At 37.8% G+C, this 27,513-nt stretch overlaps 3 protein-coding genes across 3 annotated transcripts; 2 read left to right on the forward strand and 1 right to left on the reverse strand.

Moving 5' to 3' along the window:
- Nucleotides 1-22: 22 nt before the first annotated feature.
- Nucleotides 23-17,338, reverse strand: LOC135646106 (serine/threonine-protein phosphatase BSL2 homolog). The gene is made up of 21 exons (XM_065165263.1): nucleotides 16,603-17,338; nucleotides 16,217-16,277; nucleotides 15,946-16,024; nucleotides 15,678-15,757; nucleotides 15,499-15,593; nucleotides 15,293-15,392; nucleotides 13,998-14,067; nucleotides 9,865-9,966; nucleotides 9,689-9,770; nucleotides 6,559-6,738; nucleotides 3,616-3,889; nucleotides 3,202-3,442; nucleotides 2,876-3,046; nucleotides 2,297-2,535; nucleotides 1,885-1,969; nucleotides 1,670-1,768; nucleotides 1,400-1,599; nucleotides 1,238-1,313; nucleotides 1,029-1,164; nucleotides 807-946; nucleotides 23-684 (listed from the first exon to the last, which is right to left on the reverse strand). Exons 1-21 carry the CDS (start codon nucleotides 16,952-16,954, stop codon nucleotides 601-603), a joined length of 2,946 nt encoding a protein of 981 aa, XP_065021335.1. The 5' UTR covers nucleotides 16,955-17,338; the 3' UTR covers nucleotides 23-600.
- A 2,822-nt stretch (nucleotides 17,339-20,160) lies between these two features.
- Nucleotides 20,161-25,750, forward strand: LOC135645196 (uncharacterized). The gene is made up of 12 exons (XM_065163351.1): nucleotides 20,161-20,299; nucleotides 20,415-20,435; nucleotides 20,513-20,613; nucleotides 20,685-20,742; nucleotides 20,837-20,880; nucleotides 20,979-21,059; nucleotides 21,590-21,660; nucleotides 22,270-22,380; nucleotides 23,182-23,264; nucleotides 23,656-23,872; nucleotides 24,820-24,903; nucleotides 25,408-25,750. Exons 1-12 carry the CDS (start codon nucleotides 20,275-20,277, stop codon nucleotides 25,475-25,477), a joined length of 966 nt encoding a protein of 321 aa, XP_065019423.1. The 5' UTR covers nucleotides 20,161-20,274; the 3' UTR covers nucleotides 25,478-25,750.
- Nucleotides 25,751-26,344: 594 nt separating this feature from the next.
- LOC103993976 (protein CHLORORESPIRATORY REDUCTION 42, chloroplastic) lies at nucleotides 26,345-27,149 on the forward strand. The gene is made up of 2 exons (XM_009414225.3): nucleotides 26,345-26,638; nucleotides 26,986-27,149. Exons 1-2 carry the CDS (start codon nucleotides 26,382-26,384, stop codon nucleotides 27,086-27,088), a joined length of 360 nt encoding a protein of 119 aa, XP_009412500.1. The 5' UTR covers nucleotides 26,345-26,381; the 3' UTR covers nucleotides 27,089-27,149.
- Nucleotides 27,150-27,513: the final 364 nt, after the last annotated feature.

Raw genomic sequence — 27,513 nt, forward strand, 5'->3', positions numbered from 1 at the left:
ATCTCCTACAATAAGACTCGGATGACCATAATGTTTGCTCAGAATAAATTTGAATTCGCCAGGTACCAGACCCACCACCAACAAAAATACAAGTGCTGCAAGTAGAGATAGCGCTATGATACAGGACTTCCCATGGATCTTAGAACTCGTGTGGCTGTTACCAAAACTATTTTTGTGTCCCTCAAACAAAACTGAATGCACCAAAGAATACATACATACCAGAGAGAACCTATCAATAATTCCAATGGTGAATAGAAAACCAACGTACACACACACCTATCCGGCAGCTACATATACACAGGTGAACCTTGCAAGGAACTGAGGCAGCTTCGGACTGGTTTCATCCAGGTGCAGTGAACCAGCCACATGATACGTGTTGGGTTATGTATCAGTTGCTCATCCACAGATGCCAGCTTTTTCTTTGCAACTTCAACGTGTAGCTCTTGTGCTGACCTCTTATAGACCTTTACAGCAGTGATCGATGTCGCTTCAAACTAGCAAAAATGGTTCCTTGTGTTTGAAATGGGCCAGTCACATATCCCAGTAAAGCCTCAGACCAGACAGAGAATATGATTGACTGCGGCATCTCTCAGATGATTGCTATATCCAGGCAAGAGAACCTCGATCATTTGATGATTGAGGTCGGCCCCGGGTTGGTGTCGGGGGCCTGTTGGCATTGAGTTCCTGATGCAACAAAAGAAGCAGTCCAAGGATCAAAAAACCGAGGAGCCAGTAGAAAAAAAAACATCAAGAACACGGGGAATGCATCATCGAGAACTAGATTTGTAGAAGGAACAGTGAAATACCTGCATCCATGTATCTTCGGTGTGATGCTCTGGCGACGCATCAGGTGAACTAATGGCAGGGGGTAAAGGATGAATGAGTTTTGGGACAACCACAAGGTCTCTTCCTAAAACCAAAATTGCCCCTGCATTGTTTGCAGTCCCTATACCCACACAGACCATTTAGAAAAATTAGGGGCAACAACCTAAAATCAGAAGCCAAGCATGTTAAAAACACATTCATACCACAATAATTGGTTGCGGAGAAAAGAGTAATCAAATGTCCCTGAGCAAAACGCTCAAAACCATCCATCACACACTCATGTGCTCGTACTATCAACTGGAGGTCATTGTTATTGCAGAACTCCATAACACGATCAGGCTGCAGCAACACTTGAGATTGATATCACCGTGCACATCAACAAACACACAAAAGTAAAGGCTAAGATTCTAACCCCAAAAGTGACGAGGCCTGGACCCCTAGCATTTGGTCGAAGCCCCTCAACGCTATCATTTTCAGTAGGATCAGACCTAAATTATTAGGAAACTAACAACTGCATTAGTTACTGATAAACTAAATTGTATATCGGACAAAAAGCTACTTGTAGAACACAGACCACAGAAGATCCATAAGAACTATCGAGCCTGCTTCCATTGTGATTGGACGCTGAAGGTTCTCAATCTGCTCCACATGATTTATGGACCGACCTATCCCACCATGCATGCAGATAATTTTCTTTTCAATCAATGCGGCTAAAGGCAGCCAATTAAAAAGTCGGTTAAAGCGATGCCAGGTCCAGATCCCATCTCGCTCTCCCTGTTTCCAGATAATGAAAGTGGTGAATAGAAAGAAATAGCTCAAATACTTGCAAACAACAAATAAGTACCATTCGCTCGATGCACTCAATCCGGAAGCCAAATAAAGCATTGATATCTGCTGCCTCATGATTTCCACGGATTAAATGTACATTATGAGGATGCTCAACCTGCCATACAAAATAAAAAAGATCAATATTTACTTTAACAAGTAATTATCTTCTTAAATCATAGTTGCAGAAAGACTAAATCCAACACTAGATGCATGAGACCATCCCTATAATACCTTCAATGCAAGAAGAAGAGAAATTGTCTCTAAGCTATGCTGACCACGATCAACATAGTCTCCCAAGAAGAGGTAATCGATATAACTGAAAGACATAAAAGAGAATCAGCATTGCATGAAGGACAAAATTCACCTAAACACAATTAAAAAATACATCCTAACAAAGAAATTGCAGTCCATGTTCTGAAAATTATACAATGGGAAGCAAGCAGCTCAGAATATGCAACCAAAAGTACAATAAGTATATTAAACAAGGTTGGAATAGAGTATTGAGTCTGTTTATACAGCAAATCAGAAGCAAAAACAAAAAGCAGTTAAAATTTATGCTAACTCGAAGAAGCTGGAATCTAAGTTAATACATATCACTTTGACAAATCAAGTCACAATTCATGCATATAAACAAGATACTCACGCTACGTCCCCTGCTGTTGAAGGAGCTCCATACTCATCAAATAACCGCATGAGATCTCCAAACTGACCATGTAAATCACCAAAGATCTTGACAGGAGCTTTTATTTGTAGAACACTTGGCTCCCCAGTAAATATTCTTTCGGCACTGTCACACAGATCTGCAATTTCATTGCAATCTAAGAAAAACTGTCTCTGTACAGGGGGCTTCCAACCACGTGGCTTCAAAAGATGTGCTATAACCTGGATCAGTGTTACATATATCCAGGAATAAGATGAGGTCACTTTATGCAAGATGCATAGGCAGATACATATATAAGCACACATTTGATATACTAGCTCCGATGCTCAATTCTTGAGTTTCTATTGCAGGTTGATTTTTTTAACTAATAGTGCTAGAAGAAATTTTAATCATTTCAAATTTGCTATTGTCAGTATCTTAAATATAAGCAACCAAGATTATATAAACAAGTAAAAAGCATCATATTTCCCATGAATCAAGCCAAAGATGCAACTCTAAAGTGCATGAAACTTATAAATATAGCTTGTTTTTAGTTTTTTACTTTATAAAAATAAAGTCTACCTTTTTGGGCACAGTATTAATAGACATTTGTCTATCTAACAACTTCCTAGCTGCAGTAGCACTCTCAGGAGTACCATAACTGACCCTCCTGCCTTCATTTTCAAACTGATCGATTGAAAGCTGTCTGACCATACCACCCAACGCACCTCCTGTCTCTGCAGCTACCACCACCTGCATGGTGCACATGTTGAATTTCAAGGTCAAAGAAATATTTGTGTCATCATTTTTTTCTGACAGCTAATGTGAGAATATAGTGCCAAAAGATAATATGTTGATTGGTATGATAAAAAAAGGCTATAACCAACATGTTGACGTACTACACTAACCGCTCTATGGTGAAGCCGAACCCCTGCTGGTGGTGTATTATTTGCAAAAGGATCTGGCACCTTATCCATGCTTGAGATTGGCTTCCCACTTGGTGTGGCTTCTGAACCACGATCTCTATCGGGCAATTGTTCAACTTCACCATTAATTTGTCGTGCCTTCGCAGCAGCTAAAGTAGCACTAATTGCCTCAGCCTCTGCTGCTGAGGCTTCGACTAAATACTCAACACCTTTGCTCGGTCTCCTGCAGCAAAATCAGCCATAAGCAACATATTCTACAAAATTCTAGGCAATCTAACCTAAGAACTTGAATGACAAAAAATTAGCAATTTGTAGCTAACATCAGAAATTTGTGTAAGAAATTATAGGAAAAAAACGAAAAACAACACGAATATTTAGTGATAACTAGTAGAATACCTTGATCCCTGCAGCAATGCGTTTTCAGTGCTTATGTCAGTGTACATATCCCCATTTACTGGAGGAGCAACAGGAGTTCCCACCATGATTTCACCATCAGGAACTGTTTCAGGAATATCTTGCCTTGATCTTTCATCAGAATATGTGTATCTTCCAGGCATTCTTCCAGATTGTACATTAAGAGAAGCAGCTGCTGCTGCAGCATGAGAAGCGGCACTTGTTGTTTCAGCAGCAGCCAGATCTTCAGCAGCAAGTAAATCATCAAGAAGCACACCTGCAGCAAAACCACAATCTAGTTAAGAACTAAAACATGTGACAGTTCACACAGATCTCGAACAAACATCACCATCGAAAAACTCCATTTGTTGTGCATATTCCAAGATAACAAAAACAGATATACATATATGAGCAAAACACGGCAATGAGTTAAGACATTCAAAGGATTGTTTTCCTTCTCTAGTAATGCTTGGTCAAAATCATTTTGAACAAAAATGGCACCCTAATTAAGCAATTAAAAAAAAAAGAAAATGTACCCGATGACAAATGGTGCTTTTTACTGACACTATCAGCTTAATCTAAGTCAACATTAAATGATTCCACTCAGACCAGACATTCTCTCCTGCTTGTGATTGATTGGATGTGGTGATATACAACAAATATTGTGGCTAATATCTCCAAACTGCGGTTGCAATTTTTTGGCACAACCTAAATACTATCAACAGTGTATGGGGTTATTTAATTCACTGTTCATAAATCTGTTCAACTTTAGGTGCCAAAAATTTTGAAACAAAGGAACAAACGGTAGATCATTATAGTTAAAAGTTAAAACACAATGTTAGGCAACGACTATTGTTTCACATCACAAGGAGTTATACGTAATGGTAGGCAAATTTGTCACTGCTGTTGAGGGGAATTTGTCATATCTTCCTGGCACTGCATGATCACTGTCCCGGTCAGCATATGTCACATATTGGCTTATCAATATGTTGGGTTGACACCTCTGGCATATGTCACAATGGTGCATGCAGGTGTCATTCTGGTACAATATGTTCCAATCCATTACAATATGTTGATTGGCATGCAAGAAAATAGTTAAAAAACAATGATATTTTGTTATGTAAGGAATAATCCAGCTACAGACACAATCCATCTAAAGCCAAACCCATTGCTACATTCTATTCTTTTGTAAAACTAATCTCTCTTCAAGAAGCGGAGTATAATATTTCACTCAACATAATGAATTTCATCTAACCATACAATTATGTCTGAGACATACCTATTCTAAAGTTCTTGCTCCAAAGACCAACAACAGATTTATCAGTTTATGGTTCTATCAAAGAGTATAAACTATAAAGAGACTGGTGGTTTTCAAAGATTGTAATTAAGTGGTCATGCTAGCATAATATTACTTATTCTTCTTTGCTTGGACTTTTTTCCCATAATCTTAATTTTATGATAGTGCATATACATTGTAAAGAATTATGATAATGAAAAATAAAAATGAATCAATGACAGGCCACAGATCCAAGAGAATTGCACCACATCCATGTCAGTTATCAGCACAATCAAATATCAAGAACTTTTTCTGCACTGTTCAGCTGTTTTATTTAGACAACATTTGCAATTCAAAATTAATATTCTAATTAGATAGGTGACTTTCCAGTAAACATTTTAAAGCTCAAACCATTGCTAATTGATATGCATGGGCCTACACAAACCATGAACACGTAAGACAATAAGATTCTGTGTATGATATCCCACAGTATTTATGCCTACCTTCTCAGCTATAGATAATAAATTTTTTGAACAAAAGTGTATTTGTACAGCATGATAACAGGACAATGATATTCATGAAAAACAAATCAACAAACCTATTTATAAAGGTTCAAAAATTTATCGTGAGCAGATCAATATCGACATGCTAGTACAAAGTAATAAAATTTGGTCAAATCTTAAAAGATTAGTTAGGGTAGATTATTTCAGGATGCATGAAATATTGACAATGAGCATATTTCACTTTTTAAAACAAATCCTGAACAAACCTACAGATAAAAATGAAATATTGATGAAAATGGTTATAAATCTCTCACTGAGTAAATAAATTGTCAGCCGATAAAAAGCCCAAGAATAATGCATGCCTGCTAAGAATCAAAATGATGGCATTTTCTTTTAAGGAAAAATGGGCATACATAACCCTCCAAAGTTGTTCACTTTCATATTTATCCCTCCAAATATGAGTTTAGCAAATGCATCCTTGCAAAACTCAAAAAAATTGTATAACATCTTTAAGTAAATCTTCTTCAGCTGACTGTCGTTTAATGGTTGGATAAAGCTCTAATATTAATACCCTATTTCTTGATTGTTATAAGACAGGAACATTAAGTGTATTATAGTTCTATTATATTTTTATGTATTCAATAACAACAACAAAAAATCATAAATTATAATTATTTGAGGTCGGCTACATAGATCTTTTGCCACCATTGAGATACGTAAGACACCATATGTTTCATTAAATTCAGAATACTTACATCCTTATTTATAGTTTCTATTAAAAATTTTTAGGTCTTCCTCTACCTCTCCTCGTACATTTTTATATACTCTCATTAACTAAAATTAGCTATTGATCGCTACATTTGGTAGTAGTTAAGCTGGGTTTTATGGATGTATATCAATGTGAGAGATACATGTGGAGAATATTACTATTTGAAAGAGTTTATATAGTAAAATTTGTATGAACAAATATGCTATTTCCAAAATTTGCACAAACAGATATGTCAAAACTCAAAAGCCCTTACTCAGAAACATTTTCATGACATAAAGATAATCTAGAGAGGTGAAATTTTGATAACTCATGCCCCTTCTCTTTCCTCCTTTTTTTTCCTTTAAAAGAAGGATGAAAACCAATACTCTTTAGAACAGATAAATAAGTTTGATTGTTACCTCCACGTAACCCTCCATAAATAAAGATCAAATCTCCAACTGCAGCGGCTGCATGCCTACAACGCCGTGTGAGCTCAACAGATGCATCACCACCAGCTGCATCTGCACTATATCTACCTGTCCTGGGACTAGTGACAACAGACTTTGTATCACACCAAACTCCAGCAGCAGTATCCAACACTAACCCAAACAAAGCACAGAGAAGAACTTAAGAAACCAAGATAACTGTTATATATGTAATTTGTGGAAAAATGCTTAAAGAAACATTGTAATCATGCAACAAGAAATTAATAGCCAAAATAACACATCAACATTATCAATGCAAGAACCAATTTTCTTTATTTCAATGAACAGTTACATGCAGCAACCATGGGCAACCATGGGCAACCATGTGGACTCCATTCCACGGCTTGCTTCAGAAAACATTGTTTGCAAAGAATGAAACAAAGGATATGAACAACTAAGCCAACATATACTTCAGCTGCAGGAAAAGAAGTTGTTATAGAACATAAACAGTATTCTGGAAGAAGTAAAGAGAACATTGATGAAATTATTATGCACTAGGGCATTATGTAATTCACATGTTTGCATTCAACTGGGACTAAAGAGAACATTTGATAAAAACAAAAAATCTTTTAAATGCATGTGGACAATGGCATTATATACTTCATATTTGTGAATTCAACTGGGACTAAAACATTCATACTATCATCAAACTCAAAATTATAATTCTACTTCTATGTTCAACATAGTTTTCCTCAATTGAGTATCTGAAGGACAAAGCATGACTTGATCTAATCTAAGCCTACTACTAGTGCTCATTGAAGCCTTTCAATATCGATATCACTTACTATGAAGAAAAACATTGACTCAAACAAGCTCCATGGAAATCTTCAGCAGAATTTGGAAAGTGGATGACGACAGTGATGTTAGTACTCTAAAATAGCAAAACCAACACGGCTTTTGTTTCAGGGATTGAGCACTTGAATCAGAACAAAAGTGGACAATTCTGATTTCTAAAGTTTGATGCCAATCTTGGACTTCGATTCCTACTCTTTGAGTGAATCCAATCTCTATTTGAGGGGTGTCAAAATCCTATTAATGTTATAGTGTTTCAATTCTCAATCCCAATTTGAAGAAAGATATTTTATGTAACAAGAATATCTTTCTTTATGTATTAGATCTCAATAATTTAAATATTTGTGAAATTTGTGCATATATGAAGTCAATTTTCTTATAGCTACATATCTTCATGAAAAAATAATATAGATATAATGATTCATAAACTAGATGGATTTAAATTCCAAATTGATTTTGGTTCCAGTTCTGACAATGAACCAGATACCAGATAATTATTAGCAAATTAAGGCATTTCATCTGTAAGGTCACTAACAGCTACATCTGCTTTAGAAGTGCTGCTCCTAAGAAACACTTTTTAAACAACTTCACCCAGTCAATAACTTGATTACAACAAGGACTGACAAGACACATATCAGGCCCCTCTAAATACCAGTACCATACAATGAGTCCTCAAGCTTGGTATGAATTTTGGTCCTACCAATGTGATAAACCAATAAAATATAACTTTTATTTTTTGGTAATAATGACTCTGAATGACAATCAATCATCTATGACACCAATCACAAAAAAAAAGGTCTCATTGATGATATCTATCTTGACCATACATATCATATGGGACTGTAATATAGTAATATCTCAACAAAAACAATATATGATCATTTAACAAGTTAGCAATGTAACAAACAGTCATAAAAAAAAAAAAACAATACATGATAGACCCATGATTCGAACATAATCTATAAATCAAGCAAGTATTTAAACATGGATCAATATGGTACAAATCAACTGGTTAATATCTGTCCAACAAAGGACCAGTATTGGACCATATGGTCTGAGAGGTTATTATTAATTTTTTTCGGTTGGTACTAGTCAGGGTCTGTATATCAGCTGGAATCACTAGTATCATACTGACGTTCAGTAGATTAAGATATAGAAGAGCACCAAAGCACCTCCGTCTCTAATATAAATATGTCGATAAGCAACCTTAGCATAATTCCTCTATTAATTATACTTTCTTCTTAGAATTGTTAGTTGCTTGTTATCTTGTTCACAATAAATCCTAAATTATTGCATCTAATTTATTAAAAGAAAATAGAACACTGCTTTAATAATTTTGTGTCCAGACCTTCACTTCCTTTAATTTACATGTTCTTCTCATGGTCACTAATATTGCTTGAGATTTTGTTCAAGGACTCGAAGTCCTAAAGTATTGTGTATAATTTATAAAAAGACGAAAAAAAATACTATAAAAGAATTTGCCACTACTTTGCTGAGTCCATCTCATTTCACAAGTTTTGGTGGTTTTTTTTCAGATTTCCCTTAGTCTTCAAAATACTTTCCCGGTAAGAAAATTAAGATCATATACATTTTGACGTATAATTAATCAAATATTTATAATGCAATCTTTATAGCTACAAAAGTTCAGCCATATTTCATTATTCATGTTAGATGAAAACTATAATAAATATGTTGCAAATGTCAAGCTTCAACCTTGATGTACTCTGACAAAACAATCATATTTTGTACTTCGACATTTTAGCCTAACTTGAATGAATATTATGGTTGTACCAGTTCCAGTTGACAATTTCAGCTCAATTAACAAAGGAAACAAGAATTTTCCTCCAACATTAACATAAGGGATAATTCATTCTGGATAAATGTTCCTGGTTTATAATAACACCAATCTTCCAGACCTATTTTCAATTTCCTAACCCTGCCAATTTCAAAATTTTGTTTCTCTAGTAACCAAAATATGCACAAGTATTCACTCAGACAGCATCATTAAAGAACAAAACCATCAGTTGCACAATGAATCCTGGATACAAGTATTTCACAATTTGGTGTCCACCTACAGAAATGCTAAGTCAGTGGATAGATAACATCAGCACCTTTTTCCAATCATATTTAGACATCCAATAAGTACAAAGCTTTAAAGGAATGATTTAAAACCAGTCAGTATGCTTCTAACTAAATGAGTTAATATTATCACAAGGATTCATGAAAGAAATCGGTCCACCTAAACGCCTCCATTTGAATGAGTGCAACTTACCTGCAATGCTTGAAGAGTCATCTACCATCCGTCCACCACCAAGGGCCCCTCCAGACACATGAAGTCTTGCATTAACAAAAACCTAAAAAAACAATGCTTCTGAACATAAATATCTAGTGTTGTAATAATAAGCAATAAGAATGGAAAACAGTTGCAAAAAGAAATGAGAATCTCACAGCTGCATGCTGGTATCTTGGAGACGGAGAGACACCAGGAGCCATAGCCCATTCCCAACGCCCATCCCTGTGTTTTGCAAGACCATATGCACTTGATAAAGGCTACAGAATCAACACAATGTTCACTAATCAGCTCACCACAGTAACAGTTAATGAAATCGCAGACAAATAATTACAAGAGATCCTACATGGTCATCATGTCTTCATAAGACAAGTATCACTTAGGAATATCATCAGTTTATATGCTTAACATAAAGTACATAACCAAACTTTATCCATGCTCATCATCCGAGGTTTCAAGAACAAGTAATCAGGGAAGCAGGACCAAATCCCAAAAAGAAAACCTAAAAAGTTAAAAAGTATGCTAATACTATAACTGAGATTATGTTGGGTCCACCAAAGCCAGGTCAATCATGAGCCATGACCAGTCCAAACTGATCACGAGATCATACCATATCCCTCCTATCTGTGCAAAGATTCTCACTGATGTATTTTACTTTTTGTGATGAAAGACCCTAATTACTAGTAAGCCACATATCCAACATACATACATTTAGACATATGAAGCTTTGTTAATACATTCATTGATATATATATATATATATATGAATTTTGTGAAGGTCTTATTCCTTTGTCATATGTTGGATAAATTTATGCAGACTTGTAACTCATACATTTTGTTGACTTTATAATGCTCTTTAGCTTATCCTATTTTTGTATCATGGGTTTGTTAAGATTATTGACCTAATTAGTGCCTAGGATGGAGCATACAGTTAAATATATTTGGTACAGACTGCTAGAATCATCCTTGGTGCTAAAAAGCATGCTGTTAAATATATTTGGTACGGACTGCTAGAACCATCCTTGATGCTAAAATATGCATTTTTGAGTCATGTGATTAATGTTCAGTTCATAAACTAATATGCTGAAAATAGTGTAGCTAATTTCTCACTGAGATCTGAATGTTACAACAAAATTCTCATGCCTATGTAGCTATGGAGTGACATAAAACATACAAACTTAGGATGAAAGAGAATATTTCCAAGACAGGACCGGTAACTTTTAAAACTTGAAAAGTTAAATTTGCTTGGATTAGCAAGGCAAGTGGATGGTGATAGAGATTAGTCATCTTATGAATTGATGTGAAATGAACAGTAATTACAAATATATAGAACATGAAAACATAAAAGATAAATGGTATAAGTTTTTTAGGGTAGCAAAATCATAAATAGAGAAACAAAGTTGAAAATGATTTTGGAGCTGATAAGAACTTAGTGCCTCATAAACATCTTAACGACCAATGTGATTTCATCTTGGGAACTTTGGGCACTGATCCCTCAAAAATTGGGAATTTTGATGGGCATATCCCATTTATCCTTCAAAATCACCACTTTACTACATATCCCTCAAACCCTAAAACCTAACAAATATGACCCCGTTGTTTGGCTTTGTCACCAAAGTTCATCCAAAACATAACTAAATAGAATCAGGACAAGTTTAACTGGAACAATATTATGATAAAATAAAGAAGACAAAGATGCCCTTAAATTTAACATGTTTTAATTTGACATACGGAGTTCTGTTAGCTTTTGTTATATGTAAAAAGAAGATTTCAAAAGAGTCGTCACAGTCTTCAAACTCGATCGATCGATCCCTTTTGAATGGAGAAACTACGATCTAGCTGATATAACATCATCAGTGAGAATGGATGAAACTGTTCAGAATTGACCAGAAAATTCAAAATTTCTAATTCCATGAAAGAATTGCACAATTCCAATTTCCATCTGATTCAGCTGTTATCACCAACAAGCTGATGTTCTAGCAGCCAAATCAAGATTTCCTTATGCTAGTGGGCTCGACCTCATTCCAATCTATCGCATTGGTGAAGTGAAGCAGCAGGAGCAACTCTCAACATCTGATTCAGCTGTTCTCACCGATAAGCTGATGTTCTACCAGCCAAATCAAGATTTCTTTATGCTAGTGGACTCAACCTCGTGCCAATCTATCACATTGGTGAAGTGAAGCAGCAGGAGCAACTCTCAACATTTGACCCTATGTTGTCATTATTGATTGGATGTAATAACCAGTGATTTAAAAAGGCGTTCGGGCGAGGCGAGGTAAGGCCCGAGCGCCTCGCTAAACTTCCAGGCGGCGCGCTTCAAAGAGGCGCCGCCTGGGCGCTCGCCCGAGCCCAGGCGCTGGGCGCTTCAGGCGAGCGCCTGGGTTAAACCAAGCGACCGAACCAGGATTTTAGGTCTGGTTCAGTCTCCGGTGGTTAGTTGGTTCAATCGAACCAACTAAAACCGATATCAGCTGTCGCTGCCCAACCCTAACCCTACTCGTTGCCGCTGCCGCTCCCGCTCTCGCTGCTCGCCGCTGTCGCTACTCGCAACCGCTGCCGCCGCTCCTGCTCCCGCTGCCGCTGCTACCGCTGTCGCCGCTCCCGCTGCCGCTACCTCCTTACACTCCCGCTGCCGCTGCCGCTGCCTCCTTACATTCCCGCTCCCACTACCGCTGCCTCCTTACACTCCCGCTGCCGCTTCCTCTTTTCTCAGTCAGCACCCCCTTACACTCTTCCTTCTTCTCCTTCTGTATACTGTTAACAGTATACTGTTAATATTGTTAGGTTTATTTGAAATTATTAATTTTCAATACTGTTAATAGATTAATAATATATTATTTTGATTTTAATACTGTTAATTATTATTAATTATATTATATATTTTTATATTTTAGCGCCTCGCTTCGCTCGGGCGAGCGCCTAGTGCCTCGAGCGTTTTTGGACCTTAGCGCCTTTTTGCGCCTAGCACTTTTTAAATCAATGGTAATAACTTACATTATTTATATCCCCTCAGTTAACTATTAAGTGTATTTACCATTACAAGGTATAATATTTAGTGTTTGATTTTGTGGTTTAGTATGTGACCAATAAACTTGTTGATCATAATGATTTATGATTTAATTTCACCTCTTGTCTAATGCTTAATTTCTTATTTGTTGCCTAGTACTGAATGCTACATACCCATCCCACTGCAAACTTTTTGGTATTAGACATTGTTTTTTATTTAATGATATTTATTATGTTTTATGGGCAAGATATGTATTATGCGTTAGAAAATTGATATCATGTAAAATACTATATAAATATATATATATATATATATATATATATATATATATATAAACCTTTTAATGTGTTTATCTTCTATATTTATATTTTTTAAATTTTTATTATAAAATTGAATTGTTTTCTAGGCCTTTTCCAATCTTGTTGATCCAATCCAATTGATTCCATCGCATCACCATTATCAGGCCCTGATCCTGAATCAAATCTTGTGAACTATCATCAAATTTTCCCAAGTCTCAAACTGCTGTCTGCTGGAACCCTACCTTCCAAAAGCAATATGAACCATACCTATATGCTTTACGCGATGGTAGTTCCTTTGACGACCGTGATGGATACCACAACTTCTTAGCTGCTGCTTAGAGGCGAGATTGCATCAGCCACCTTTGGCCAATGCTTCCCCCACAACTCCTTAGCTGATGCTTGTTTTCTTGAAGAGCAACATTTATTAGTGTGCCCAAAAGGATCCTTCGAGTTTCAATATTTTGGTAACTAAATACAACAGGAAAAGCTTGTATTTGGTGTCTGTCCCAAATACAACACCTCACAAAATAGTATGACAATCAATTTTCACCAATTATGCATATGCAGATGCATGTACAACACGCGAAAAAACTCAACAATCAGAACTTTTGACTCTTTTAGAAGTATAAAAAGGCATTCATCCTAGGAAGAGATGCAGTCATGCAAACACATCCAAGAAACAAAAGTCCATGTGACCATAAAACTACTTATCACTACACCACAAGTCCACGTGCTTCACATGGCACTTTCTATCTAGAACATAGGCCCTCCAACAGGAAAATAGGGACATACTTGGCACTTGAGAAAAAAAACAAATTAATTAGCAACCTTGCACCCTTTAAGCAGATTATTTGGCCCTAATCCATCCAACTAAAGACTTTGCACTTCAACAAAAAAAAAACCACAAATTTCCTCCTACTGATTGTCTTACATGTCATCCGAGTACAACTATCAACAATAAAAAAAAAAGAAATATTTTACTCACCACGCTGTTAGCATCCCTCCCTCCGCATAGCAGAAGAAGACCATCAGAGCGTGCACTTGCAGTTGCATACCTAAACAAAAGCAAGTGGTAAAATTTAACATTAATGATTGAGAAGGTATTACATTTTTTTAATTGCAAAGCACACAGTTGAACATCTTAAATACAAAGACAAAAATCAATGTAAAAGATTTTAACATCTTAAATAGAAACAGAATGTAGGAAGATACAGACCACAAACTCCACATGAAAATGGACATGAAGTATCTGAAATAGTCACATGCCTTTTGGGGGGAAAAAAGACAAAAAAAACTTGTCTGAAATACAGTCCATGACTCTTAACCTGGTTTTAGGTTCAATCAATTAGAATCATTCTTTCAATTGCGACTTGTTAATAGATTTAATATCAAAATAAAAAGTTCTTATTCGACTACTGAAACAGGTGTTACTAAGAACTTCCATCACTTATCAATTTCAATAGAACTTATATTGGTTCCTCCTCCAGGGGAAAAATCAGCCAGTCTAACAACTAGCTTTCATGGACTTAGCTTATTCTAAAAGGCTCACTAAATTCATCATGCATCAGAACTTGAAATGTGTCTATCAATGAGTTTATTTCAGCCACAGTATACTTGTACGGGATTGTATATGACGTTGATTTAACCATATACACAAATATATTTTCTGAATAGGACAACGTGTTGAACAATGATGTTTCTTGTTTTGTGGACTGAATTGTATCTTTTTATTTGTGTTATTATGATTATGTAAATCATAATCAAAATGAAACACAGATGAGACCAACAAAAAGCCACAAAAACAAAGTTTAGTAAGCTCGCCGAAATTTTGTGAATGCTCGCATCAAACTTGCTGAGCATGCGGACTATGGCAAAACACCTTTCCATCGTATTTGTCATGTTCCAGCACCTTCTGGGCATAAAAGACCAACTTGCCATCTAGAACATCCTCAGCTTGCAAAACCCATGCTTTCCATGACTGGATCATAATTATTATCATACAAACCAATCCTTATAGTTCTTACAGTTTCTTTTCATTATGAAACACTGAAAATTTGTGTAGTTGACAGATAGGCAAAAATAATAATACGCTGGAAACATATTCACAATTATGTAAGGATGACTCTAAAGAAGCAATGTTTACATGTTGCATCAAGTGTTTTTGGATGCACAAGAGTGCTAACACTAGAGGCAATGCCGAAAGATGCAATGAATACCACATTATCCCTGTAACAGTATAACAAGAACCTCATTGGTCAAATCAAACTCTCAATTACTTACATGCATGGTGGTGGGCCTTCACCTTCTGGTTCCAATTTTCTCCATTCATAGGGTTTGGCAGCAGTGTCTAGGGCCCAAACATCAGCTAAAGGTCGCTTACCTGACAAAATTTACTCTTTTTCTCATAAACCTCATCTGTGAAAACATAGAATGCAAAAAACATATACTGTTCTGGAACATGTCAGATTTTATCTGCACAAACCTACCATCATTACCACCAATAGCCAGAAGAAATCTTTGCCCAACCAAAGCCATCACATGACCATAACGTGGTCCAGGGCCGGGTCCTTGGACAACAACTCTATATCATAAATGTTATAGATCAGTTTTGACAACTACAAGGCGAACATGTTGCTCAAGATGAATGCTTAGATTTGATCATAACCTATGCCACCGTGGCCTCTGTTGTGTCAAGTCCAGAACATGAAGATCCTCAGCCGACAAACCAGCAGGGCCGATTCCACCCTGATTATAAACCCAAAATACAAATTGTCTCTAGAAGCTAGCCTTTATATGGTTTCCAATAAATTAAAGAAAGAAAGAAAGAATTCTTATGCAACTGCGTCTTATGTGAACAACCCTCTGGGTGAGCTATGTGACTATAATATCATATTTTAAAGTATAACTATCAAAAATATTTACTTTAGGGCTACCTGAATTACCACCATAGTTCCCACAGCAGTAGCAACATGTGCAGCCCTGGGCGATGGTGGTTCTCCAAGGGGCATCAACCTGATACCAATCAATGCCACAGGCACAACTACAATAATAAGAGATTGCTCCAACATGACCAAAGGGATAATTCATTAAATAACTATACACAATGTTGCTCTCATAAGATTGTTAATTTGCTCAGATGAAGCAACATCCAGTATAAATTCATGAAATCAGGAGCCCATGTTGTGAGTTTATCAACAGATTTACCTTGTCCATCTATTTGAGAGCACATCATAACAATGAACATCAGCAGTTGCACCTGCGAGACCTGCAATTAAAGAATGAAAAATGTTACCCGCTAAAACAAAAAAAATGCAATTCCAAGCCTGTATATATATGGCCCACCATGCGCTAAATCCATTAACATACACGAAAACCTATGATAATTAACTCCCTTTCCCCAACCTGATGAATACATAGGAAAACTTCCACAAAATTCAAGAAAGTTTCAAATCTGTAAATCTAACTATCAGAGGACTAAAATTGCTTACGATGAAGGCCCCCTTAGAACAAAAGACTTAAAAGATTCGATCGAATATAGCGAGAAACTTGTACTGCTAAAAAGGGTCAAGAAATCAAGAAAGAGTGAATACGGATTCCAGCACTCCCTGCCGGAGATGGTGGTGCTGCCGAATTGCCCTCTAACGCCGTCGCACCACCAAACAGTATAAGCCGCGGGCCGATGAACCCCGGCGTTCCCTCCTCCCCGACTGCCGGGACGGCCGTGAGCGTGTGCCCGCATCGGCAGCCAGCCCCGTCCTCCTTCTTCTCGATGATCGAATTCACCACCCTATACGTCGGAGCAGGCCTCGGCCCAACCAAGACGGGCTGACCCTGCCCGACCGCCGGCGTCGGCGGCGACGAGGGCTCACCGGAGCCATCAAGGTGGTTCTCCGCGGCCGGATCGTGGTCGGGATCCGTCGACATCGAGGCATCCACCTCCATCGCGGCAGCTACCCTCGCCGGCCGGAGTCAAAACCAAGAAAGATGGGGTTCCCTAAATCTCCGGTACGATGCCACTGCTCCCCCGGCACGCCGCCACCTCTGCGGCTATTGCGCTGCCCGATTCGCTCGACGAGGGTTTCGAGATCACCACATCGGCCACCCCCGGCCCCCAAATGACCCCGAATCCCCCGCCCGTGTCGAATCGAGACCAAGAAGATGTTGGGGAAAGGAAGGGCTGAAGGATCTCCTTTCCCCTCTTCGGATTCCTTCTGTCGTCGCCTCCCTCTCCCCCGATCGATCGCCCTCCCGAAAAGCAAACGGAAGCTTGGACCCAAAAATAAAATAAAAAATGGAAAAGACAAATGGATCCGGTATTAAACTAGAAAAGGGCGACCCCAAAGAGAGAGAGAGAGGGGAACACCGCGAAAGAATCTCTCGCTCTAAATCAGCTTTGCAAGTCCACCCGTCGAACCTACGTGCCTGGTTATTTGTAAGATCACAAATGGGACCCACTTGACACCGTCTCTCCAAGGAAGGTAAGGTTCCGGGTAGGAAGGACGAGTCGATGATTGCTTCCTTTTTTTATATGATTTAGTTTACCTGTACTGATCCATCTCGCTCTCGTTGGGCATCGATTCCAATCCATCGCCTCCTCTTTCTGTTTCGAGGAAGCGGGTGAGGAATAAAGAGCGCCCTGTTTGGCGGACGGGGAGCGGTCCGATGGAGCGACCTCGACCGTCGGATCGGTGAGCCCCGAGGGCGCGAGCCACCGGAAGAGCCGGTGCGAGCGGGCAGCCAGCGCGGAAATTAAAGCGGTTGTTGTGGCCCACCCGTGACGTGATGTACACCGCACACTGTTATTTGGAGCTGTATGCATATTTTGGAGGAGACAAGTCAATGGGGGTATGATGTATTGTCAAGGCATATGGAGACTTGGAGCGAGGAATCACATTTTTATGATGGTAAGTGTTGAATTGTACCGAGGAATCAGAAAAGTGTGCTTGGAGTCAAACACATCATTCATGGGATGGAGAGGTTGACATTTCCACGGCGGAATCCAGCGAACACACATCTTCATATCAAAAATACAAAGTAGAATGTCCGTTTCCATCTCCTTATGATGTATCTATTCTTGTGCTGTGGTGGATAAAATGTTTGTTCGTGAGAGGGTTGAAATAGATAGATCATAAATGTAATCCGACATGGTTTAATATCAAAATATTAATTGACATATAATGAATCTATTCTCTACCTCCTCGATCATCTTTCATGACCGTATGTTCTTTTTTCATGAGAGTAAAAAATTAATGATTCTATGGAAGTCTCGTCTCTATGGTATCATAATGTTACCATGCTCATAGCCCTATTATCCATCGCCTCGCATATGTATCCTTTTCTTTATAATTAGTAGGTCCGCATCTATGACACTATGGTACTCATTTAAATCAACATCCATCTTAACTGATTCTTGGTTTTAGGTAGTTAAGTTCATATTGACTCATCATCGCTTTTTCACCCCTATTATTTATCGCCTCATATATGTATATCTTTCTTTATAATTAGTAGGTCTGCATCTATGGCACTATTGTACTTATTTGAGTCAACATCCATCCTAACTGATTCTTGGTTTTAGGTAGTTAAGTCCATATAGACTCATCATCGCTTTTTCACTGTTTTCTACCATATGTTTTAATACTTCTATGTTCTCCAATAGTTTCCTTTGATCGAAAAAAAGATACACTGCAACTCTTATGCATGGATTTTGTCATCATGTTATAGAACTCACATCAATTTTATTCTCCTTTGTGTCTTTGCTATCAACATTTGCTTGCTTGGCCTTGTCCTTCGACTTGTCGAACTCCCTCAAGCGAATATGAGCTCTAAAGCAGTTCAACTCTTCAACTGCTCCAGTCATACCTATGTATAATCAAGTTTCTCCTATAAGATTCATTAGTACTTGCACTTAAAATTTTTCCTCAGTAGTACACAACTCATATATGTTGATGACTATGACTTTTATTTATATAACATTTGATACATACACGAGAGATATGTCTCTACGATACCATGACATTTACTTCTTGAATATATAACCCTTTTTATTATCATGTTGTTTTTCAAAATGGAGTTACTAGTAGCTCTCAATCATATCTTCGCATGATCAAGTCCCTTACGAGACTTATTTCATATGTATTGCATTATTTCGAACTGTTCCACCATAATCCATTGTACTATGTCATCTCTGATTATATCTCCATTACACTATTGTCTTTTGTGGGATGAAATCAGATTATGATCTCTTCATGTATGGCCTCTACTAGCACATTATAGGGCCTTTACCATCTCTTATTGTATTCGATCTTTTGGCAATTGATTATCGTCTGCTCGCTCTTGGAACACACATGGACGAACCATAGCTCTAGGATAATCCGACACCTAGTAACTCTTGAAGTCCACTGACCTTGCTAAAATTAGTGTGTCATTATCTTGATCCACGACCCTTAACCCGAGCATAATTTTCATTATGCATAACTTCTTTTGTAGTAACTTGAATAGTAGCATTATGATATATTTATCAAGAGTACCCAACTTTGTGTCCTGTTACCTCATGATAAAGTCTTATGACTCCAACTTCATCTATATAAGTTTGTCACTTGAGTCCATTTATCAATTGCTTCTCCGCAATAAGGTATATGTGTCTCAAAGCTCCTTTTGACTTTAGCACCATGTAAAAAGAGTTCGCTCCATCAGAACGAATGACCTATGAAATAGGATCGAGGGTCCGACGAGGGCCATACAACCTCCTCGCACCCCCTCTTCGCTATTGGCCAAGGCAAAGAAGAAGGGGGGTAGCTCGCTCTCATGGCTAGCAATGACGATAGAGGTCGATGAGTTGATAAGCGATAATGATAAGACAATCAAACACGAGATGAAAGGGGGTAAAAGTATGACTAAGGTTGGCACAAATGGAGGCACAACCAAATGCCGATAGAGGTGCGATATGGTAAAATGACCTTTTTTATGCAACCAAACATGCTCTTTTCAAACTATACTAAATGAGAAATTAAGAAAGTTAAAGTTTTTTAATTATCATATATATATATATATATATATATATATATATATATATATATATATATATATATATATATATATATATATATATATATATATACTTGTCAAAATTTGTCATTCCGAGCGGCGAATTTATATATACGCTTAGCCACCACAAGAGCTGAGAAAGTCCGTAACCCGTCATCGCATCCCTCGCGGCTTCCATTGTTTGCTGATTCTTCCTCAACTTCGAGTCGAACATCACCATGTCTTCGACAGTCCGAATGATAGGCAAGTGCTCGTCGCCACTCTCCCTTCTATCTCACTCGATCGATCCTTTTCCTCCTCCAATTTCTACTAACGCCTTTCTGTTCCTGCCTTCCCGATCGACCGACATCCAACACAGACATCGCCGTCAACTTCACAGGTTCACCTCCCATCATCAGCGCAATAAAGGTCATACCTTTTGTTCCTTCATCCTAAACCTTGTTGAGTGCCCTGCAGATTACATGTTCAAGGGGATCTACAATGGCCGGCAGTGCCATGCCGCCGACATCCCCGCCGTACTTGCTCGGGCGTGGAGCGCCGGCGTCGACCGTATCATCGTAACTACTGTTTCTGCTGCTTTGGCTCCTCATATGTATGTATATATTCCTCATTTGACTTTTGGGTATAGGTCACAGGAGGTTCTCTTCAGGAATCCAAGGAAGCCCTCGCCATCGCAGAAACCGATGGTTGGTTCAGTGTCACCTGCTCTGACTCCTGCGTTATTTAGTTCAGCTATGTGCTTGCTCATTAGGTGTTTGATGTAATGTTCATAATGTCCAGGACGGCTCTTCTGCACGGTTGGGGTTCATCCTACTAGATGCAAGGTGGCCAATCTGCTTCACTGCATCAGTAGAAGAGTTACCACCTGTCGGTGATATTTTTTTGGATCTTTGATTGAGTGACCAGGTATTTTGTTACTCAGGAATTTGAAGAGAGTGGGGATCCAGAGCAACATTTCCAGGCGCTTGTGTCATTAGCTCGGGAGGGTATTCAGAAAGGGAAGGTAGGCCTCAAAATAACATGACATTGTTAGTGGCAGGACATATTTCTGTTATATCTTTTGCTGTCTCTGTTATGAATTTAATTGTTATGAAATGAGATGCTGTTAAATAGCAATCTGACTGCTTGCTCTCCTTGTATATTCTCTATACGTTCCTCTTGTTTACAATGTTTAGATAGGTCAATTCAGAAAAGTTATAGGATACTTGGCAACATAGTTGCTCCATGGCAGGAGAAGACATTGTAGACCAGCACTGAGTTATGACCTTTTAAAAGCATATTTTCTTGCTGTTTCACTGATTGTAGATATCTAGTAGGAGGATAGGAAACATCATCTTCTTTCTCCCAATGAAATGGATAAAATGCTTATATTACTCAGCTGAACTTCAACACTTGACAATACATGATATGTCACAGAAACTGTTTGCTACTAGTTTTTGGATTATCAATGTCGCACCATTATCCTACAGTTATACGTCAATCTTAAAATAAACCCGTTTTTCTATTTGTTTCTGAAGACTTAACTGTATCTAGGTGGTGGCAATTGGAGAATGTGGACTGGACTATGACCGGCTTCAGTTTTGCCCTGCTGATATACAAAAGAAGTATGCTGAAAATTTAATGGACCATTTTGCAGATTTACTTGTGAAATACATATAACAAGCACTGAAGAAGACATGCATATGTTCATTTACATATTTTAGTTCACATTTCTGTGATCTTTAACATCTACAACAAAGTTATGGATGCCATGTCTCTATCACAGAAGTTTATGCTATGAAATGATCGAAATGTGGGATATAACTGCTTTAGTTTCAGGTAGATTTGATATTCAAGTCTCTGGTAACCACAAAAGTGGGCATCCAATAACAGTCCAATGCGAAATAGATTGTTGAATTTGAGCCTATAATATGTGTTCACTTTTGCCCTTAATTACTAATTGATATGCTCGAAGGTGTCTAAATTAAAATCATTCTCTCTCTCTCTCTCTCTCTCTCTCTCTCTCTCTCTCTGTCTCTGAAGTTTGCAGGCATGTTTATGCCTCCATTTTGCCAAAAGACCATGTATGGATAGGACACATGCAATACAGACATATACCACAGATAGTTACATATACAAGCATTCTCAATCATTGATGTACAATGTTTGCAAGATAGATGCTTATTGCGTCTTCACTTTTGTACGCTAGTAATGCATCGAATGTTTCCAACTAGGTACTTCGAGAAGCAATTCGAACTGGCAGAAGCTGTCAAACTGCCTATGTTTCTGCATATGCGTGCTGCTGCTGAAGACTTCTGTGACATTCTCGCTCAAAATAAGGAAAGGTTGCTTAAACTGCAAATTGATTATCTTAAGCTTGTATCTTTTATATTTATTTTTACTTTTTATTTATCTGCACATAGTCGTTGTAACTTCAAGTAAATGACTAAATCAGGTCAGACAATTTTTAGTTATATAAAAGTTTAAACAAGACTGACAAGAATGTGTCGATGAACCCTTTGCAATCCATGTAATTAGGGTTGAAATAATGGAAAAAGTTTCTTTGCTTGCAAGGGTAAGATGGAGTATGTTCTCTCCCTAGGCCCCATATAGGCAGGAACCTTCTCTTTTCACGAGAAAAAAAAAAAAAAAAACTAATGAGGCATAGTCCTTAATAAACTGTTTACCAATTAGTAAAGTTATTGTGCCTTCCTTTTGAATGTAAAAGATTATGCACTTTTACTAGAGGATAGAACTAGCTAATAGCCATGAAATCACAATCTCAACGTTGTTAAACAAAGGAACATATGATCAAAAAACAAGATAATAACATTTAATGATAAAAAAATGTTAAATGAAACATTTACACAAAAATAGAATATTCTAATAACAAAAAAGAACAAGGCAAAAAGCAGAGTGTAGAAAATGGGGAAAACAAAAGAGCAATGAAAAGAAAGATCTGTGCAGTTCATGCTAAATTGAGTAGTTACATGTTTTAATGCTTAATTATTTATATTTCTGTAATATACAGTGAAAGAAGGATATAAAAACTCACTCAATTGTTTGATCCCTTTTAATAACTTTGCCATCTTAGGCACTCTAGTGATTGAGATGGCCGTACATGGTTATATCTGTTTGCTTGACAGGTTCATTTCTGGGGTTGCTCATTCGTTTACTGGAAGTGCAGAAGATCGTGACAGGCTCTTGTCATTTGAAAATCTTTTTATAGGTGACGATTCTATCTACCACTACAATGAGTCTGAGTTTTAGCACTGTTACATACTTCAACATGTCTGTAGAGGCCATCTAATAACCCAGTGGTTCTATTTTGAAAATTTTCTTCTCTCATTGATCTTTTAAAGGCAGTAGATCTGACTTTACTCTTTTAGTAGCCTCCTAGCTCTATATTCATACACATTGCATGATCATCTGATATGTTTATATTTCTTGTTTTGTAGTTTAAAGGTGTCCTTTCTCATTACTTATATTTGCATATTTTGTAGCTAAGTATTATTCTTATCTTGGACATGATTTGGATTAAGGTCAAAAGTCAGTCTCAAATATAATCATGTTTTTCGTAAGCGATAAGTTCCTTTATCTGTTCTTGCTGTTGATCATAGGCATTAATGGCTGCTCTCTGAAGACACATGACAATCTTGATGTTTTAAGGGGCATTCCTGTTGAGAGGATGATGATAGAGACAGACTCACCGTACTGTGAAATCAGGACTACTCATGCTGGAAGGCAATTTGTTAAATCAGATTGGCCTTCTAAGAAAAAAGAAAAGTATGATCATGACTCTACAGTAAAAGGTCGCAATGAGCCTTGTTTTGTTAGGTAATTGAGATTTACTTTATTTTGTTATGCCATCATTTAATTTCTTTTAACGGTTCTCATAAGGCCATGAATTCAGTTTAATGATCTGATTTTTAGTGACGCTTTCTAATTTTTAAGACATATCTAAATCCTTTCTTAGTTACAGAACATGTAGTGCTGACATTGTCTTAATCTAAATCCCTTCTGAACTGTGGAACATTATAATCTTTGTCTTTCTTAGTGTTTTTGTACTTGTAGAACAGAAGTTCCTACAATTTTTCCAACAGAGATGCCTATGATGTCGTGGCTCGATGTCTCAGAAGATCTATACTAGCTTGCTAGATTTTGCACTTTAATTCTGGCTAATCGATCATATTCAATCATGGCATGAGAGTCCCACCTGTGTTCAATTGTTTGCCTGATATGCTACTCCCAGAGACATCCCTTTATTCATCACTTAACTGGAGTCCTTGATGCTACCCACCAGAAATTTCATGATCCTTGTGGGAAATTGAGTCTGTCTTGAATCTTCTTACTGCAATTTTAGTGTCGGTTATTTAGAGGCATGTTCTGGTAAGACTTATAAGTTGAGGTCTCAAACATACATTTCTTGGAGAGAAAAAGGTTAACCTAATACTTGAGAATAAAACACAGAGATCAAGTAGTTTTATAGGAAATTGAAAATCAATTAGTTAAACTCATTATGGTGGAACCTTGGTCATTTTTGCTTAGTTGACCTTTGGGATACCTGTCTTCCAAGCCATTTGTAGTTTCAGTTTCTTTTTATGCAAATCAGGAAAGTCATAGTCTGTTTGAACCGTCATATTGTAGCTAGTATATTCTTCAGCGGGTGCTAATTATCGTATTGAAAGAACTATGCTATAAGTATGGCATCATGTCTTTGGTATGAACTTTCTTCTCGTTTATTTGAGCACCTGATATAAAAATAATGAATCTTTGCTTGCCAGGCAAGTCCTTGAAGTTGTAGCTGGCTCTAGAGGCATTGGTGATTTAGAGCACCTGGGCAAAATTTTGTACCACAACACATGCAGGTAATTTTTATTCTTGAGAATGTCTCAAGCTGACCTTAAATCTAAAGAAAAATTCTACCAGAGCAAAGAGAAAGAACTACACAATACAATATGTTTTGAGGTCTTCCATTACTGCTATTCCTTGTAAAGATCACATTCTTTTTTTATCTCGCGCTAATTATCTGAAAGTTCAGAGTTTTTACCCAGTTCTTGTAAAATTATCATGTTAGGCCAATCTTTTTGCTATCTAGGGTTCATGTGCTCTGTTGAGTCAGATGTTTGTCCGAGTGTTTTGTGCTAGCCGTAAAGGATAATGTTCATACAGTTTAATTTAAACTCTATCTATGAAGGAGTACCAAATTTTCCTACCAAATTATTAATCAGTGTTTGGTCGATTGGTTACAAATTGGACTTAAGAAATTCCTTTGTAAATCTGACTTCATTTGCACCATGTTCTTTCTTCTTTCTAGGAAAAGAATAATACTTCTCTAGAGTTCTCTTCTTTACTGTGCTTGTTTCTTGTAGGGTCTTCTTCCCCAATGATTTGGATACAGCAGCAGATGCTCTTCTTGAAAGCGGCCATAATGTACAGTGACAAACAACCGGAAGTGCTTCATTGACAGAGGAATGGTGCATCTAGCATCGTCCGGCAGCAACCGCCTAGGCATCCATTTCTTTTGAGAATGAACAACATGATAATTTTCCTTTACTCTTAGGATGCTTATCGCTCCGGGTGATGGCATTTCTTTTCTATGGCACTCATGGAATGAGTTAGAAGGTCTTGCAGTTAACTTTTTGTAATTCTATGACGCACATGTTTTCCGATTAGATATGTAATTTTATTACTAAAACTTACACACATTTCTTATATGCAAGCTGTCTTAATTATTGAAATATGCAAGATTATATTAGCGTATCCTGAGTTTGACCGGCAACCAAATATCCATATATTTAACAGAAACAGATCAGATGATTATATAATATTTTTCTTTTAATTATATCATCTGAGATGATGTTGATGGATGATCTTTAAATTATACCATTTGAGCTTTAATCAATCTTAGAGCATATTAACATATCTCATATCATATCCATCTAGTTTCCTACAAGGAACCCAAACCCAAACCGAAACCTAACTAACTGTCTTGGTTTGGGGGAACACAATCTGAGTACCTATTTTTCTATGTAAATCCATTCTAAACCCGATAAAAGCTTATCCAAACCCGGTTAAAATGGATGCAATATGACCAATATCATTACCGTTTAACAACCATCCGCTGACTACCTATCCAAATCCAAAACTCAGCATCTACTTAGACACTAAATCATTCTATCCAAACTCAATCTAAACCCGACTAAAGAATACCTTAACACCCGAACAAGGTTGTCGTTAATTCAATATGGTCCCCCATCAACCGGTGTGGTAGTGATGACCTGCTTCTATAACCACACACAAACGCGTCTTCCTCCGCCTTATCGGTCACTCCGCAACCACCACCATGAAAACACTTCTTGGTGCTGGGTGGTCTCCCAGGCTCCCTTCCTGCCCTCTTCGACTCCTACAACCATCTAAAGCACCGGTTTCGCTCCCTCGATGTCAAGGAGACTCGCGGAACGAGACGAGCGGCGGGAAGAGCGATCTGAGCATCGGCTCTCCCATCGTCGTCGTTGAGGCCCCGCCGACGCTCAAGACAGCCACTGCCATGTCTTCGCTTCGGATCAACGCCGGGCTGGTCAAGCAGGGCGATGTCGGCAGGTAGGAGGAGTTGGTCTCAAAGTTGAATCCTGTAACTAAGCTAGTCGACGATGCAAAACTAGTGGCAGAAGTTAATCTCTGCGTTATGGATGTAAAAGTAGCACAAAATAATGAGCCAAAGCATAGTTATGTGCAATTTAAGAGATGGAAATACAAGGAAAGAGAACATAGCATCAAATTCGTAGGCATCCACCAAAATTTAATGAAGCTCAGAACAGTTTATTTGGCTACTTTATGCAATGTAAAATTGTTGATTTCAGCTCGCATCTGCGTGAAAAAGGTTATTACTAGTAGAATGAAAGTAGATCTGGAAATAAACAAGTTACTTCTTCTTACTTGTACTGCAGAATCATAGCGAGGAAGCCGAAAGACGTATGGGCGGTCCGCCTGGCGATCGGAACATATCTCATAGATGGAAAGTATTTCAAGCCATTAGATGTCGATGAATGAGATCCACATCTGTATTCTACGAAATGTTATCAGAGTATTGAATGCATTTGCAAATTTCATATGCTCTTTATAGTCTGTTCTCATTATCAGATTTAAAGCATGTAATTTTAACAAGAGCACCGCAGATCAAAACATCATAAAGCCAATTGCAACTTTGGTGGACAGAACAGATTGGTGATCACGAAAGTTACCAGTTGCTGATACCCAATGGCATCACAGAGAGGGAAGAGAAGAGAGAGATGTAACCCCAGTGGTAGCAGCATCTTGCCGTTTTCCTCGTAGAACATGCGTTGCTCGGTTTGCACTCCTATCCTCCACTGCCAATGGAAGGGCCTTCATGAGACGGTGAGCCGAACAAGACTCTCGATGATGCGGGAATTGGGAGGATCTCAATGTGTAGTGACCGGACGTCAACGTCGGATTCT

This window comes from Musa acuminata, chromosome BXJ3-8, assembly GCF_036884655.1.
Source record: "Musa acuminata AAA Group cultivar baxijiao chromosome BXJ3-8, Cavendish_Baxijiao_AAA, whole genome shotgun sequence".
In the NCBI taxonomy this organism is placed as follows: domain Eukaryota; kingdom Viridiplantae; phylum Streptophyta; class Magnoliopsida; order Zingiberales; family Musaceae; genus Musa; species Musa acuminata.

Coding starts and splice junctions, on each gene's coding strand:
- LOC135646106 (XM_065165263.1), bottom strand. CDS start 16,954: ATGGAGGTGGATGCCTCGATGTCGACGGATCCCGACCACGATCCGGCC. Junction 15,393..15,498: donor GGCTATTGGTGGTAATGATG/GTAGGTTTGTGC, acceptor AAATTTTGTCAG/GTAAGCGACCTTTAGCTGAT. Junction 6,739..9,688: donor TGACTCTTCAAGCATTGCAG/GTAAGTTGCACT, acceptor TGTTTGGGTTAG/TGTTGGATACTGCTGCTGGA.
- LOC135645196 (XM_065163351.1), top strand. CDS start 20,275: ATGTCTTCGACAGTCCGAATGATAG. Junction 20,743..20,836: donor CGCCATCGCAGAAACCGATG/GTTGGTTCAGTG, acceptor CATAATGTCCAG/GACGGCTCTTCTGCACGGTT. Junction 24,904..25,407: donor TTGTACCACAACACATGCAG/GTAATTTTTATT, acceptor TGTTTCTTGTAG/GGTCTTCTTCCCCAATGATT.
- LOC103993976 (XM_009414225.3), top strand. CDS start 26,382: ATGAAAACACTTCTTGGTGCTGGGTGGTCTCCCAGGCTCCCTTCCTGC. Junction 26,639..26,985: donor AAGCAGGGCGATGTCGGCAG/GTAGGAGGAGTT, acceptor CTTGTACTGCAG/AATCATAGCGAGGAAGCCGA.